General features: G+C 37.5%; 1 protein-coding gene across 1 annotated transcript; it reads right to left on the bottom strand.

Moving 5' to 3' along the window:
* Nucleotides 1–14,121: 14,121 nt before the first annotated feature.
* LOC137284478 (prefoldin subunit 1-like) lies at nucleotides 14,122–17,526 on the bottom strand. The gene is made up of 4 exons (XM_067816297.1): nucleotides 17,449–17,526; nucleotides 16,703–16,869; nucleotides 15,783–15,867; nucleotides 14,122–14,338 (listed from the first exon to the last, which is right to left on the bottom strand). Exons 1-4 carry the CDS (start codon nucleotides 17,494–17,496, stop codon nucleotides 14,252–14,254), a joined length of 387 nt encoding a protein of 128 aa, XP_067672398.1. The 5' UTR covers nucleotides 17,497–17,526; the 3' UTR covers nucleotides 14,122–14,251.
* Nucleotides 17,527–18,552: the final 1,026 nt, after the last annotated feature.

The following is an 18,552-nucleotide window of genomic DNA, read 5'->3' as shown; positions in this document are numbered from 1 at the left end:
GGATCACGACCTTTGTTTTCTTCATAACAAAGAATCTCCGTGGTATAGGAACGGTGATCTTTTCCCAAGAGACATTTTGTCGTTGTTCTGTTTTTCCGCACTAAGTTGTAATACACGTACTTTGGGAATGTTGGTTTTCTCACGTTAAATCAACAAGTTCAAAACACTTCAAAGTCATGGGAAACCAAACAGTGCATTCTTAAGTGTCACTTTCAAATGTTAAAATGCTACGTACATCAAATTAATCGGAAAAAAATGAAACACATCTTGTAAAATTCCAGCAGGATTCTGGATAACAAAAATATATTAAATCTTTATTGCATTCATATTAATTATTTTTCATCTTTACACGTATTAAAACAAATTTTAGTTTATAGATCCCCTTTTCCGTCCGGATGATATGTTCTACCCTCAGTCGACTGATCCAACAGTGCATAAGTAATATTTGGTTTTAATCTATGAAGTCATCTGATAAAGTCTATTTGAATCATGAACGAGTTTTATAAAGATTTCTCAATTACCATTTTCATTAATTTCGAACACGTATGACAAAATCCCCTGAAATGTTTTTATTTGCTTACAGATATGTTTTTTAACTTTATTTACCAAATTAGCACGTCCTTGCTGTAGTTATAATGTTCAAGTGCACATAGGAATGACAAGTCTTTATCGATGATCACCTTCTTTATTGTATCATAGTGAAGTCTCGGTATAGATACTTACACTGTTTTCATGACGCACCAAGAATGCCTCACAAACACTTCATTCGTACAAGTGACTCTTAAAGTAAGCTATGAGCATGTGTCTAGGAATCACTACAAAATAGTGATGATAAAAGGTGTTTGCACATATCTTTACCGTATCTTGCCACGACGTCAAAAACACACGAAAGGGCATGTCATTTATTCATCTACACATGTATTCAACAACAGGGACAAAATAGGGAATTGTATTGGAAATCTTTTTTTTCTCAATGATGAAATGTCCATACATCTTCCATGACAAATTTGAAAGCAGTGTAACGTCTGGAATTGAAAGATCATTGTGATTTTTTCAAATGTCTGTAAATTCGTTATTTTCATGGTTCTAATGAGCTTTAGGGATATAATCGAATGCACGTTTCCTGGAATTTTCCACAAAGCTGTAACGCATGGTAGAGTATCTTACTAATATGTTGTGATAGGATTTGACTTTTGAGTCCAGTTTGAGCGATTCGTTCCCCGAGTGGTCCTTCCCACAGTGGCCCCAGAACACTTAAGTGTTTCCACACTGGTCCCTCTTAATCTAATCAGCTTAACTGCCATTTGTGCTGGACTAATTAGGATCTATGTTCGTGGTCTGTGTTAACGATATTGCTGATAAATTAGATTGTGCAAGAAGACTTTTTGCTGACGATACCTCGCTTGGAAAATCATCGAAAAGTACTGAAGAAATTGAAACTTCTCTCAACGCCAATTTAAACATATTATATAGCTGGAGCAAAAACTGGTTAGTCTCATATAATCCTGAGAAAAAACCTGAAGCAGTGTTGTTTTCCATGATTGATGAAACTGAACAGTTGAAATTATTTTTTGACGGAAAGCAAATCAATTTGGTAAACAATCATAAACATCTCGGAGCAACATTTGAGGCAAACTGAAATACTTACTAAACAGAAATACAATCGACACGATCTATACTTTGAATATGCCTGTGAATTGTGGGATGGTTGTACTGTACAACAGAAAGAAAACTTAGAGAAACTTCAGTTAGAAGCTGCCAGAATAGTAAAGGGTCTACCCAGATATACCTCACGACAAATTCTGTATTTATGAGACAGGATAGGAAAAGCTTGATGAACGAAGGAGAAAACTTTGTCTATTCATTAAAATTCAAAATAATTTGGCCGATGTATACTTAAAAGATATTACTCCAGATAGTGTGGGATCAAGATCTAATTATAACCTTAATTAGGGATACTGACAATATAACCGTCCCTTCTGCAAGACTAATACTTTCGTTTGATTCCTTCTGTCCATCAACTGTAAGAATGTGGAATAATATTCCTGAGACCGAAAGAAATGGACCTTCATTGCAAAGTTTCAAGTCATACCTAAAGTGCGAGCAACATCTAGCTACATCGTATTACTCGCGTGGAATTAGAAAACTTAATATTATACACACAAAGTTGAGATATATGTCTTGTCAGCTAAATTATGATCTGTATCGTTTCAAAATAAAGATTCTGCCTCTTTTTACTGTGGCAATGCTTGTGAAAATGTTCATCACTTCCTATTAGACTGTAAATTGTACAACATTCAACGAGAGATATTAATGTTAAATCTAAAAAGTACTGTAAAACAAGATTCTCCAATCACACGGTTATTGATGTTATATGGAAGTCCTGATATGACCACTGAACAGACTGAATACGTTTTTAAGTGTGTGCAAACGTAAATTCATCAATCAAAACGTTTTGTGTGATTAGATAAATTGCGTCCATCCTCTCTTTCATTTTCCTGCCTCTTCTCTCTATTCTTTTGTAAGACGTATAAAATTAAAAATGTACGTATGTAAATAGCAGGGAGCGGGTATTTTAAGTTGGATAACTTGTCCCCAATCCCGTTCACATTTGTGAATAAAATATGTTTAAAACCGAACTAATTAGGGAGGTGTGATGTCTTGAAAGAGGTCTGATGACAAAAGAAACAATACACAAAAAAATACATCATTAGTATTCATGGATTTACATTCGCATATCAATACATCGTTTGACCGTGTATATCATGTCGAAATTATACAGCGGTGTTAAGCCTAGCTCAGTTGAACAGAGAAAGTTACTTTGGTGATTGTTCTCATAGGTGTATCCAAGAGTTTGAAAATATGGATTGGATGCCCACGTCCAAAGTTACTACATGAATGTAGGTTTATACATAAAGCGTTATGTTTATGTGCATCCCATCTGCACGCCTTCTGGATCTGCCATTGGCGTTAATTAGATGTGCATCAGATACTGTGTCGTGTTTGTAAAGAAATGTGTGTGCACGCACGTGTATGCATGCTCATGTTTATTTGGCACGCATGTCAGTTATTATAGGACATGATGTCAGCGTGACTGACTCTCTATAACGCTGAGACATGCATGTAGGCGATAATGTGGGCGGCGGGGTAACCTAGTGGTTAAAGAGTTCCCTGGTCACACCGAAAACCCCTTTCGATTCCCCACATGGTTGCAATGCTTGAAGCACATTCCTGGTATCCCCCGTCACACGAATACGAGTTAAATCATCGTATTATTGTATATTATCCAAAAAAAAGAAACGCATAGAAACACGCATTTGTGTTTTGAAAAGTCTATTAATTACCTATTATTACAAGAATCGTCAAAATATGTAACTAAAGTGTTGGTAACACGATTTTACACAACTGCACAAATAAACAATAGATTTTAGCTGAAAATATTGAGTTTGATGAGATTTCTTGCAAGGATTAGAAAGGCATCGCCACAACGCAACAGAAATCACCTTCCATTTGAAATTGTGCAGCAAAGAGCATTCATTGTCTGGCAATAAAAATCCAGATTACTTTCAGAAATTGGCATTTGTTTTGAAGGAGTTTAAAGGTCAAATCACTGCGTCATGTCTTGACTCTGAGACACGGAACATCGCCATTGAAGGAATGCATGCTTAGATTACCAGCCTTCTGTTGCCGGGCGTCTGAATGTTAGTTTTAGAAATATTCCAGCAAGAACACGGCTTGGGACACCAGAAATGGACTTGCACATTGTGCACATGTGGAGAACCGAACCCGGGTCCTCGGCGTGACGAGCGAACGTCTTAACCATTAGGCTACCCCATCGCTCCGCATGACCTGTAACAGCGATTGACGATAGTACACTGAACGTCTACGTAATTAATTTTATACTGTTGAATATTGCATAACAACGTATCTTGACATGCATGACTTTATACAAAGAATCTTGATAAAACGAAACATTGCAATACATCGGTTTAAAGTTTCATACCGAATACATGTCTTTGAACAAAGGTCTGTGACCTTTCTACCTAATAAGCCATTCTCACAATTTCGTAATAGGACAGATGTCGAAAAACATGCTAAGTTACGTTACCGTTAAAACCCAACATGGAGAATAATTACACAAAATTGCATAAGTGAGAGAGTTTAGTTTTATGCCGCCTTTAGCAACATACACAAAATTATTAAATGAAATTTTAATATTTATATGGTACAAGGGAATATTTTCCTGTCAATGCCTGTTTCCAGAGAATGTATCAGGGACTTAAAGTTCATTGAGGTCTGTACATCCGGGCATTTCTTTAGCCCGCAGTGTACAATCGCTGAGCCGTGTTTGTTTAGCCACGCTCGGGGCTCAGTTTTCATAATTCACGAGCAAAAACACTCCCAGCAAATGAGCATAGAATATGACTTCGGTACGGTTTTGACAAACTACAGGCAAAAGCAAATATTCCTTGAAACCGTATCTCCCAATTTAGCACTGTGTGAACTGTCTCCCATGCCCACCTGAACAATACAACCCTCCTTCAAATACTTCCACTGTTATGGCGAACAATGAATTCAATGGTCGTATATTACATTCGTTTACGAAATAGACACGCGTTTGTACACAGTATAGATCAATGATTCTTGCATCAGAAAACGTGTACATTTCGTTATTTACATTTGTAAATTTGATAGAGATCTGTGTTGCAAACAGTAGGGTCTGATGTCACATCTTCTGACCCGCAAGATAAACTAAACTGACATTAACTTACCTTGTTGTTTATGAAACATGTAACGGAGTGTTATACACCTGTGGGCAAGTCATGTAAAGGAAACATGTTTTAAATCGAAGTTCTTAAAGTTATATGTTTTAGATATACTAGTTGTACATATGTATTTATGCGTGTGTGTGACTCTTTATTCCGTCAATGTCAATAAATAATTTATGCATAATACATCCTCTAAAAAATGAGTGAGACTTTAGTTTTACACCGCTGTCCCCAATATTCCAGTTATATGACGACGGTCTGTAAAAAATCGAGTCTCAGCGAGACAATCCAGTAGTGAGCATGAGCATCAACCTGCGCAACTGGGAACAGGTGACGTATCACCAAGTCAGCGAGACTGACCATCTAATCCACATAGTCGCCACTTACGACAAGCATGGGATACTGAAGTTCAATTCTAATCCGAAATTCAAAATAAGAAAGACATTATGATATATGAAACATTTTGATGAGTGATTCAAACGTACTACTTGCTTCCAACACATTTAATTTCTACAATTTAATTTTCAAGGGACGTTAAATGAAATAACAAATTTCGAAATTTCCAAAGCGATATATTGAGTGATACATATAATATGTCGACCTTTCCACACGGATACATTTTAAACAGAGGTAAAATACGTGCTTTCATGCTAAAGGGCCATGAAGGCCTTTAGAGTTGCGTCCCTTGGTTGTAGTATGATCTGCTTTTCTTAGGACAAAATTCCATATTTTCCTTGGATCCTTGGATTCATCCAAATGGCGATCGGCTCAGGACCTCTTTTGGATTCACTCTATGAAACAACTTAAATACTGCTAAAACAACGTAAAACATCACAGTCTTGCTTATTTATACCCAGTTTTGTCCAATGTCAGCTAGAAATGTTGTTTTCAATATCCGTGTCCGTATTCACACAAACAACCGTTCATATTACGACTTTGGTATACGTGAATGATCTCGGGGTTCAATGTAAATCCTTAATTAATACATGCTCTCTTACGTCAGCGTATCACATGACACAGACACCGTCTGACACATCGCATGGTGGATAACAAAAGATTAACTACTATTAACAGAGATTTCATATGTAAAATGTTCCCTAAATTAATAATTTTTAAATCTTTCTAATTCTTCAGAACGTCTTCTAAGGTGTCATGACGACAACGCTTCGGTGCTTCGTGTTTAATTCAGTATCATGAAGTCTTAAACAGAGGTGTGCCCAGTGTAAAACTGGTATGAAATGACATATTATTAATTCTTACGAAATCCTTCTAATTAGTGAAAAAAGACATGCACAGAACGCAATCTGATTCTCCGTATAATTTGATTATTTCGTAATTGGTGTCACTTTCGCCGAGTGCTTAGTGTGTGCAACTGCTGACTGTACCTAGCATTTGTTCACGCCACTGAATGTGTTTACAAATGAAATATATGTATGTATGTATGTGGTATTCAAAGGCCGGAGTGTCTGGAGGAACAAGTGACAGAATCACGCCACAATGGAATTGCCCGCATGCACACGTGCACCAGTTTACAGTCACCAGATTATGCAACAGGAAAACAGTATCGATCTTATCATTACAAACTACTAGCCTCTCTTCATAAGAAATCTCTGCTAAAGGACTACTTCAAAATATATTAAAACAAGTGCATATTTAATAATTATCATAAAACATATTATAAACTATATTTATATATTATTAAATAAAACCCACACGTGTTATGTCAGAACTTCAAATCGGAATACCGAAAATGGGCTGCAAACTGTCTTCAAACCTCCGAATTCAGGATTTGTTTATGATCATGTCGATATATATTCATTTCATTGCTGTGTTACAAAAAGGTTGTAGTTAAAAAAATATTTACTTATTTTTCGGAGTAAACCTTCAAAATATGTTTGTTTTTTTAACGCAGCACATCCCTAGCTACATGGCCGTGGTCTGTAAATAGTCGAGTCTGGACCAGACCGTTCAGTGATTGACATCATGAGCATCGAACTTCGCAAACGGGTTACGATGACATGCATCAACGAACTCCGTGAAATTGACCGTCCGATCCCGTTGGTGACCTCGGCTTGGTATGGACCAATTCATCCCAGGTCTTCGCGCCTATCTTTAATGATGAAACTTATTTCTGAATACTCTGGGGAGAGTTTTGAAATCAAATAATCAAAATGCAAGCACAGGTTGGAAAATCCTCAATGTAAACAAAGTGTACCGATGATCTGTTTTGTATTTTTAAACAAATATAGTGATACGATGGGGAATTTATGGATCATACGTCTTACGTATATAAACTTTTGTTAGTCCGGAATGTTTTTCAAAACGCATCGCTTATTATAATATTTGTTCTGAAATATGCTAAAGTATATAAGATATAAAATATTAATGATAACAACAGTTTTTTTTGTTTTTTAATTTACAGGTTTTTAAACGATTTCAAATAATAACGGTAAACTATTTTAACGGATAATTGCGCAAATAATTAATACACACAAATTGAACTATTCATATGTGTTAAACATATCATGAATATAATTGTGTGGACATAAGAAATGCGTTTTTTCCATCAAGATGATACAAGTGAATTGACAGACCATATAATCCGAAAACCTTCTTTAACTAAGCCACCGGTACCCAAACTTGCCTCTGACACGGAACCTGTAATACCGTATGTCAAGGAATCCCCGGAGATATTCGCCAGCAGAGATGTCAAATACGAGATGTAAAAATCGGGACTCCGCTAATGTAACATACGAAATCTGCGCACGAAAGCCGATTTCTCATGTTGACGTGGACTTAGTAGAACAACAAACATTAGAAGTTAAAGAGAAACTTTGCTAATTTAAAGGCAAATGATACGGGGAGATTGGCCAGCGCGGGTCGGATATGCTCTAAGCACCCAGTGGATACATTTAGATTGCTTATGTTTTGTTGACAAATCTATTCTGCAACCTCTTTACCATCAAATACCATGCTTGTTGAGCCGTGATGTAGGTATTTATGCACGTGCAAGTTTTGAAATACAGCTATGGGGCAGATTCAGCTCGGCAGGAACTCGCATATAAAGTGTCATCTATTATGTTAGTTTTCCGTCTACAGATTGAAAAATGTTGCAATGTTTGTTTACGGGAAATCCGTCCCAATCATGGAAAACATGCTCAGCACGTGGCCTAGAACATCACTGGTGGCAGGCGACAGAGGAGCGACCCCTAGCGGAGATGAAATTGGAAATTACTCTCACGAAATGTCAGCAAAAACAACAAAATTGAAACTTCGAGGAATCTCGGAAAATACTCTTTGTTTTTTGGGGTTTTTTTGGGTGGCAATAGACATTTTATGGTACGTTTGCGAAAGCATTCAAAGAAAATGAAATCTATGATTATTTAATATCAATAAATATTGAGAGAACATAATTCACGTTGTTGTCTGTTTTGACAAATGTGGATTGGTGTGAAACTTAGATTAAGAACTCAAAAAGCTTCCCAAAAGAGTTTTTAGAACCAAAACAAATTTAAATATTAACAATAAGCCTTGAACTGTATTCTTAACACAGGTAATGGCGAAGTACACACAATTTGGGTAAGACATGTCATCATCATCATGACTTTGCTGAACTGAGTTAAGTTGGCTTTTAGTATTGAATCATGGACACACATCCGTAAGTATAAATGCTAGTGACAGGCATGAATGATATGGCCAGCCAATGATATGATAATAACTGCCACCTGTATAGATGCACGATATGTTTTATCGACGATGATGTATCGCATATCGCATAGGTCAGTATCACACATGCAATGAATCCTGACTGCAATGCATGGTAGTATATCACACATAACACATCCCAGTGATTTATGGATTTGAATGACAGCATATCACACATGCAATGAATCCTGACTGCAATACATGGTAGTATATCACACATAACACATCCCAGTGATTTATGGATTTGAATGATAGCATATCACACATGCAATGAATCCTGACTGCAATACATGGTAGTATATCACACATAACACATCCCAGTGATTTATGGATTTGAATGACAGCATATCACACATGCAATGAATCCTGACTGCAATACATGGTAGTATATCACACATAACACATCCCAGTGATTTATGGATTTGAATGACAGCATATCACACATGCAATGAATCCTGACTGTAATACATGGTAGTATATCACACATAACCGCTCACGGTGATCTATGGACGTGAATGACAGCATATCACACATGCAATGAATCCTGACTGTAATACATGCTACAATATCACACATAACCGCTCACGGTGATCTATGGACGTGAATGACAGTATATCACACATGCAATGAATCCTGACTGCAATACATGGTAGTATATCACACATAACACATCCCAGTGATTTATGGATTTGAATGATAGCATATCACACATGCAATGAATCCTGACTGCAATACATGGTAGTATATCACACATAACACATCCCAGTGATTTATGGATTTGAATGATAGCATATCACACATGCAATGAATCCTGACTGCAATACATGGTAGTATATCACACATAACACATCCCAGTGATTTATGGATTTGAATGACAGCATATCACACATGCAATGAATCCTGACTGCAATACATGGTAGTATATCACACATAACACATCCCAGTGATTTATGGATTTGAATGACAACATATCACACATGCAATGAATCCTGACTGTAATACATGCTACAATATCACACATAACCGCTCACGGTGATATATGGACTTGAATGACAGTATATCACACATGCAATGAATCCTGACTGTAATACATGGTAGGATATCACTCATAACACGTAAAGCCGACTGGAATGGACATGAGGTGATGTGAAATGGGCTTAACAGTCTTCTCTCTTCCGCCCAGCTCGTCACGTCATGAAGCAAGGCAAGATTCGTTCATGACCTGATTCTCCAATCCTCTTGTGACTACTTTACAGTTGAAATGGACAGAGAGAGAGAGAGAGAGAGAGTGAGTGAGAGAGAGAGATAGTGTGTGTGTACATACATACATACATACATACATACATACATACATACATACATACATACATACATACATACATACATACATACATACATACATACATACATACATACATACATACATACATACATACATACATAACGTTATTTCTTGGGTGCGGCCAAAGAATCGAACATCCATCCATCTGCACTGTTAGCCTGTCCATCACAAAGTGCAGTCGATGGGAATGACATGGCTGGTATCCTGTCACTGTCGATGTTGAAGAAAGCACTCGTGGGTCACGTATGTAGTGTTGACAAACCCCTTGTCATAATCAGAGAGATTCAGTGTGACCCCAACAGATGATCATAGGAGGATCGGGCGCCTGGGTCGACCTGGACACCACGTCAGGCAAAGAACAGAGCCTTGTCCAATTCATACAGACATGTCAATAAGAGTTTACAGTTGACGCAAGCAACTGCAGAATAAGAATAACATTAATGATAGCAATAATGCCAACGATGGCGATGACGATGACGATGACTGCGGCGGAGACGACAACGATGATGATAATGATGACTACGACGAGGAATGATTAAATGTATTCTGCTAACACTGAAAAAAAACTCACGGAAACAAATAAAGAAACCACTGAAAGTGCAAATGTTTCTATATTTTTGCCAGGTTTCTTCACACGTTTTGCATTGCATCGTGGGTGAAATGCTGGGAAAGAATAACGGAACTCTTGTATTTACATGTTCTCTTATTCGTTTCCACACGTATATGTGAATTGAAATTTTTCCCATCCTCATAACATCGGCTTCATTCAACATATATTGTATATATCGGACAACTGGTGTCCATGTACAGGTTTATGCACATATAAACATGGCGTTGGACGTCGTTAATGACGTCAGCTTGACTTCACAGTTATGGATACTTTCTGATTACAGAATAAGACAGTTAATTACAAGAAAAATAAAGTGTTATCAAGTGCCGTACTTCTGACATTCTGACAGTCTTTGTCTGTTTACAAGCATGTATTTCCGCGACGCTTCTTCAAACCTCACACTGCACGTGGTGCCGTTGACCATCTGTTAAAGGGGCTCTTCGAGCGCAAATAGACCGTTCAAGCGTTGTTTTGTTTATCTACGCCGCTAGTTATCAAAGACAAATCGATCCACGTGCTGAGGGCATCCTCTGCGCGCTTCAGTACTGAGTGAGTGAGTGATTGAGTGAGTGTGGTTGGTAACGAGCAGAAACCTAACAGAACCACATCAGTTTTCTCTTCTGACCACGTGACATCGCCAAAATATTGACATGTCAACAACAAATACATATATATTTATTCTTATGTAATCAGATAATCAGAAGAAAATGGGTCAAAATATATATATTACACGCCATCAGCCACCTTCTTTTGTATACTTCAGAATGATTTTATTGTTTTTTCACTACAAAAAATATCTGTATTTTGTGACGTCATCAGAACGCAAAAACATCTCATGGTTTAATTCAACCATTAAGACCTTTCACAGGATAAGTCATCAAGAAATGCATCGTCACAAACATTTATTGCCATGATAAATTCAAATCAACTTTAATTATTTTTACAAAAGAACGGATGCTGTTGTAAGGGATTCACATTGCTTGACAAATATTTGAGCTTTGAAATACCTCCATTAATTTTATCTTTTCAGTTTGCGGATGCATGGCTTTTATTTGCTGCCCGGCGTGTGACATTACCCTGGCTTGCCAGACAGTTGAAGACCCTTCTTCGCAAGTAAGGTGTGTATGATATTATCATCCAACGAGCCGAAATCCGCCTAATAACGCCCGTGTTTCTCGGCTGACTTGTATGTGTCGGGAATGCTTTCATGGAACCGTAAAACATGGGAATTACAGACACCAGTCTCAATAGAATTTGTCCGTCGGGATAAAACCACGCCCTTTTCGGAGCCCACCGTCGACGAGCATGCAGATTCTTGATTCTTATCTGTGTTCCGAAATTACAAAACAGGCTTCAAAACGATTTCAAGCACACACTTGGGATTATGTGCTGCATTATAAACGCTGCTACGACTTCGTCAGTAAATTGGACCTGGTTCCAGGAAGTGTATTTTATTAGGGGGTAATTTTGTTAAATTAGTGAAAAAATTTGTTTTTATGGTTTAACGTTGTAAACTTTTTATTAGTGTTACAAACATATGCACTAAAGTAACTTAACTTAGGGCTCTAAAATGTGTGATACATCTTGATGATCAGATGAGCACTGTGTGTGAGCGAGTGTGGTTTGACGTCGCTTTTAGCAATATTCAGCAATATCACGGCAGGGGACACCAAGAATGGGCTTCACACATGTACCCATGTAGGAATCGAACTCGGGTTTTCAGTGCAAAACGATTTAACCACTAAGCTACTACACAGCCCAGAAGCTCTGTTCAACGGAATTGTGTCTTGTATGTGAGTGACTGAGCTAGGTTTTAGGCCGCACTCAGCAATATTCCATCCATATGGCGGCGGTCTGTAAATAATCGAGTCTGGACCAGACAATCCAGTGATCAACAATATGAGCATCGGTCTGTGCACCAAATGACCAGTGACATGTGTGAACCAAGTCAGCGAGTCTGACCACCCGATCCCTAGTCGCCTCTTACGACAAGCATAGTCTTTTATGGCAAGCATTGGTTGCTGAAGACCTGTTCTACCCCGTTTCCTTCACGGGTCGTGTCTTGTATGAACTGTGAAAATATTTTCATTCTTGGTTGACGCTGCAGTTCACGTTCTGGATTATACATTCAAGTGATTGATATTATGAACAACGTCATCGGGGAGATTTGACATGCGGTGTCAACCTTGCCACACTGTCAGTCAATCAATTCACTGCTTAGTGGGGTTGTTTTCAGATCTAACTCGGAGTCCCTAGTTCTCAAATTTCGATCATAAAATATATGGGAGAGCATGATTGGTTTAACATTATTAACCTTTGGTCAAACCCACGTGTGTGGATGGCAAATCTACAATCATAATCTAGGCAAACCAGGATTCGAACCTGACTAACTGACATCGATTTGAGGTCCACCCGTGTCCACAGGTGTACATGAACACACCATCAGCAATATACACGAGATTTTCGGTCACTTAGACCTGAGTGTGAACTTTGTGAGATGTCAAGTCAAACTGGTTCATCTCCTGTCAACTATGTCTCTCGACTGCAATGTATACCCGCAGGAACACAGGATTTCAGCTGTGTCAAACCCAACGACCGGGCAAAACCACTGAACATCTATGAATCGTCCGAATGTAGTAGATCCCTAAAAATATGCACATACTCATTGTTTTATTCCGAAATCGAGTGGGGAAGAGCACGATTTTCAGCGACTCTTTTCAGCAGTATTCCAGCAATATCACGGTGGGGACTCCAGACGTTATCATCACACATTTAGCACTGGTAGGGAATCGAACCCGTGTCTTGGGGACTCGGCAAATGCTTTAATCACTTTGCTAACCAACTGACGAAAGAATGAACGTGAACATTTCCACCATTAAACACGAGTTTCAAACGTCACTACACTTTTACTAGAGTAGCACATATTTGGAACATGCTTTTACAGTATACATATCCATTTGTCTTCTTGTCAGTAAAATATGCCGACATGTTGGTATCTCTTTCGTTGCTATTCCAGTTTAAAATGGGTTCCTCGCAACTTCCATAGTTCGTCAGAGGATGGCCCGGATCGGTGACTTGTTTGGTCTACAAAATGACTGTGTCTATTGCTCATAGTATTAATCAGGATCAGCTGATCAATCGATTGAATACTCTCCCATCATGCAGCCGAGTGTGGCCTCAAACATTCTATATAAAAGGTACGACGTGTAGTTGCGGTGGGGTAGACATGTAGTTTATGCTGGACATACATAGTTAGGGATATATGTATATTTCCAAATTATAAATAATGATCTATTATTCATTGACACACTGATGAAATAGCAATCATAAAATTACCAATAGCCCTTACTTATTTTGTCAGTATATAAGAAGTCCAATCATATTCCACCCACGTATTCCGGTTTTGGTATTTCGGAGTAAAACTATCGTAACATTTGTTGGCCATGGGTGGCATTTAACTTCTGGGCTGGACATTCCTTTCATGGGAGGGGGGATCCGATGATGTTTTCTATGCATTCATGTGTCAAAAATCATTGCATTTCCATAATTCTTTTCACATATTTGGATGACGTTTCAACAATGTTGTGTAGTCTTAATGATTGATTGAATACTGTTAGCCTACGCCCTCTTCAGTACTGAATATAAAGACTCACTGATTGATTCAGAAAGCATAAATGATACACAAACGAACGAGGTGATGAGCTATGTTTTATTTTTAATATTATGTATAGATAAATGAGGTACAAAAAACACAATGAACAACACAAGAGACATGATGGTTTCATAAGAGGGTGAACAGTCTTTGATGCATTAAGACAGTAGGAGTTATTTCCCTTGCTGTTTAGATAACACCAGCTCTCTCAAGCTGTCTTCACTTTCCTTCAGGCTTTTATCCAGATAGCCTTTGTTTATCTACAACAGAAACAAATATCACTGAAAGAAAAGCTCTACTAGTAATGCTACACAGTAAGGTTCAAGTGATGTTTTGTTTTGGCTGAACTCAAAAACACTTTTAGTTTCATGTAGGTCTTCACCTTCAAGATTAGTCAATGTGCATTATGATTATAATTGTTTTAAAAAAGAGACATATATTTACATCAGAACTAAATATACTCAATGCAGTGCATTGAACAATAATACGCACATTGGAACCATGGTTATTAATCATTATACATCATTTGTTCATAAATGAAGAGAATGTAATCTGAGTACTATTGCCGCAAGGAAAAATGACTAATGAAGTCAGAACAAAATCCAGAGCTCAAGATAAGATTTATCTCATCTCATGTGGGTACTGTACCCACTGTATTTCTTTGGACTGGGTATTATAAATGTTGAGTGGGTATTTCATTTTTCGTTACCCACTGCTTTCAAATACATCTATCTGGCTATTCCAGCGATTTTACTCAGCGAAGTGTATATCATTAAGTAAGTTCACTAAGCAGTGCCTAGATTTTCGAAGTTCTCTCATCGCTAAGATTGTCATAAGTTCTCTTATCACTAAGATAGTCATAAGTTAATGTATGACCCTTATGACTATCTTAGCGCTGATAGAGTGTTGAAAATCTAATCCCTGCTATTTACTGCCTCATGTAATACCTAACCAACTTACATAAAATGGAAATGTTTTCGTAACAAATCAGTCATTCTTTTCTCACAATACATTAGGGCTGTTATGGTACACATTAACATTCAGTGAATCGAACCACAGCCCTTCATTAATATAATTCTGTATTCATGGTCACCAGAACCAGATATGAATGAATATTTACAATTTTTCATCTGAGCATGTTTTACTTGAGCCCTTATTCACATTATTAAAGTGAGATAGGCAAGAATGGAATATGTACTAGCCTTGCAGTAGTGCATGTCATGTTATTTTGCAAAGGCTGCACATGGTACTGTGGACTATAACTATTAGTCTATTACACACTAAATTTGAGTGTCAGATCACTAGTTATTACTATGACAAATTAACAGTGAACATGGGGATTTCAAATTGTGTATCAGTCATTCATATTTGTTACCCACTGTTCATGATACATATCATATTCACCAAACAGTGTATTCTTTGCAGCCCTACGATACAACACTATTCCCATACTAACAGAACAACTTGATAGCAAACCAATGTCTTTTTCAATAAGCGATTTTTATTAATTTATTCTGTATGCATATGTTTTGAACTTCTAGTGTATAACACATTTTAAATGCATCATTGGTATGCAACAATTATATTTTTTTCAGTGCATAATTGGAAATTTTCTATACATATTTTACCTGGATACGCAGCTTATCTGGGTCTCTGAAAAAGACTCCTGTTGCAACATATACATCTAGATATTTAGAAACTTACTTCTATGGTTTTAATTTTCTCATCAGATGCTTTGATTTTCTTTGTAAGATTTGACCGTACAACATCCAATGGTTGAAGAAGAAACCTGAAATGTACAAAACTTTCATAAATGATGACAATGATGTACATCAGACACCAGAAATGTCACATTGTTCCACAAGTAAAATATTGCAAAATAAATTGTAATAAATGTTCCTAATTTTCAACCAGAAATTGTTGCAATATAAATGTGTCTGGATCCTGTTTTGACATACATATTACTGCACTACCATAGCTGTGCCATACTTGTGGGTGTGCTTGTACTAAATGCTGAATTCAGAAAGCTAGTCCACTTAAGTGCTTTGCCTCGTTTTAACATGGAGGCTTGACTCAGACAAAATAAACTGATAACAAAGGGGACGGGGCACTACCGCTGGTGGGGGAGGGAGAGAGATGCCATCTTCTGAATTAAGAGGAACAGATGATCTAATAAAGGGGGCAAAATATACTCCGTAACATCGCCCTCCTTGTTATGCACATCTGGGTTCGAACTGTCTTCAGAAACCCAAGCTTGTTGTAAGACGGGTAGCAAAATCAGGTGGTCAGGCTCACAAACTTGGCTGATACATGTCGCATCCCAGTTGCAAAGTTGATTACTGTATTGTCTGTTTAGATGCAATTACTTACAGATAGCTCTTACTTACATATGACTGGAATATTGTTGAGACTGGTGTTTAACAAACAAATCCTTGTGATACAGAATCTAATCCCAGTTGCTAAGTTGACTACTGTATTGCCTGTTTAGAGCCGATTGTTTCCAGACAGTGCTTACTTATGACTGGAATATTGTTGAGACTGGTGTTTAACAAACAAATCTTTGTTATACAGAATCTGACATCCATGAATATTTCCTCACTGATGATAACTTAGTGAGCACTTACATCCTCCCCACCCCTTCATACACTCTAATTCCTCCAGGGAGTTGTGAGATCTCTGAGTCCACCAGCTTTGAGTGAGCCATGGTCCTCTTCAGTGTCTCAATCTGGGCATCTGATATCTTCAGTTGCTGTGTTGTTGCAATCATCTTTGATTGCATCTCTTGAAAAGCCTGTTGAGATTATGAAGTTTCTTTAATTATACAGATATATAACATGCACTGCATGACCTCTTACATTTGCCTTATCAGCATATCCAATTTGTTGATTTTACACATCGATTGTAACATTTATACGCAATTCTTAGTTAACACGTAGATCTGTTGTTGTTGGTTTTTCGTGGTTTTGTTTAATTTGTAATTTGTGGTTTTACTTTTCATTTCACCACATGCCATCGTGCGTTTATTGTATTGACTATAACTGAGGACTCGTTTTAATGAAATATCATCTATTGACATTAATCACGTTGAAAGGAATTCCCAGCTTCGCACGAAAACGAAAATGTAAATTAGATGTCTGTTGATGGACACTACAGAGTCATAGAATATGAAAATACTATGGTTACAGGTTTATCAACACTTGTCATGCTAGTACATGATATTACTTACGATCGAAAACTGGACAGAAACCAAATATTTCCATATAATTACCTCATTGATTGAACTTCAAGAAATAACGTTTAACATATCAGAAAACTTAGTTCGTTTTTAAAGTATCCCTCGACCATCAGGTAAATAGGATACAAACAATACCTTTTTTAGTTCCATGTCGACTGCAAGTTGTGAAGGATGAGTAGCCATGTTGGGAAATTCGTGACAGGGAGAACCTAGTTCTTGACCTTACGTCGAAACGAATCTATATCAAATAAATTATTTGTGTATATTTGAAACACAACATTTGACGTTAGTACTGTTCATCTATCATTGAAACCTAGCAGTATATGAACGGTAAGGTCTGCATTAGAACCATCTCTTGGGCTTTTATAATCTGTTTGATAAATAATAACGCTCCCTAGAAACGGCAGGGGAGGTAAAGAACGAAACTTTCGTAACCCACACGGGAAGGGATGGATGATTTTATGTGCGCCTTATGCGCTGCAGATACGTTCCTGGGACACATGCAGAGTTTTGTTTGTTGCGACACTCGGTGGCAGTTGTATGATGAACCGTACAACCATTGCAAACAAACGAAAATGCACAATAGAGTTATTCCAGTTTTAGAACATTTTCTCAATGTAACATGTTATATTTGGTATTTGGGTTTACACTTTCTCAGTAAAATTCCCCAGGAATCATACGTTATTGATAGTACGTGTGCTGCGTCTCGTATATAGAGGATACTAAACGACCTTCCGTGTAATACCATTTTTATTAAACGAGTTAATGATTTGGTATCAAACGAGCGAAAACGAGTTTGATACTAAATCTTTAACGAGTTTAATGAAAATGGTATTTCACGGGAGCGAGTTTAATTTAGTATCCTGTTTATTACTCGCCAACATAAATTGACAGAAACTGCGGCGAAATTGCCTACAGTGTGGGGACTCTGAGCTTTCAAGTCAAGCAAGGTCTAGTAAAATCGCGACATCAACATTAGCACTGTGACGTCACAACTCTGAACCATTTTGACGTCATACGTCCAGCGGTATTACACTACTACTAGTAGTAGTGTAATATTAAAGTGAAAATATTACACTGCTGTATCTTCAACGGGCGAGTAATAAACTGTGCATATATCTGTGTGATTATTTGTCCTTCAATTACAAATCCATCAGTGCGCATTGTTGTGTGTATTGTTACAGAAACGAAATCCTAATTCTCGTGAATTGGCGTCACATTTGCAAAGTCTGCACGAAT

This window comes from Haliotis asinina, chromosome 5, assembly GCF_037392515.1.
Source record: "Haliotis asinina isolate JCU_RB_2024 chromosome 5, JCU_Hal_asi_v2, whole genome shotgun sequence".
Classification (NCBI taxonomy): Eukaryota; Metazoa; Mollusca; class Gastropoda; order Lepetellida; family Haliotidae; genus Haliotis; species Haliotis asinina.
The sequence above is the reverse complement of the archived record's forward strand: the minus strand, read 5'-3'. Positions and strand labels throughout refer to the sequence as shown.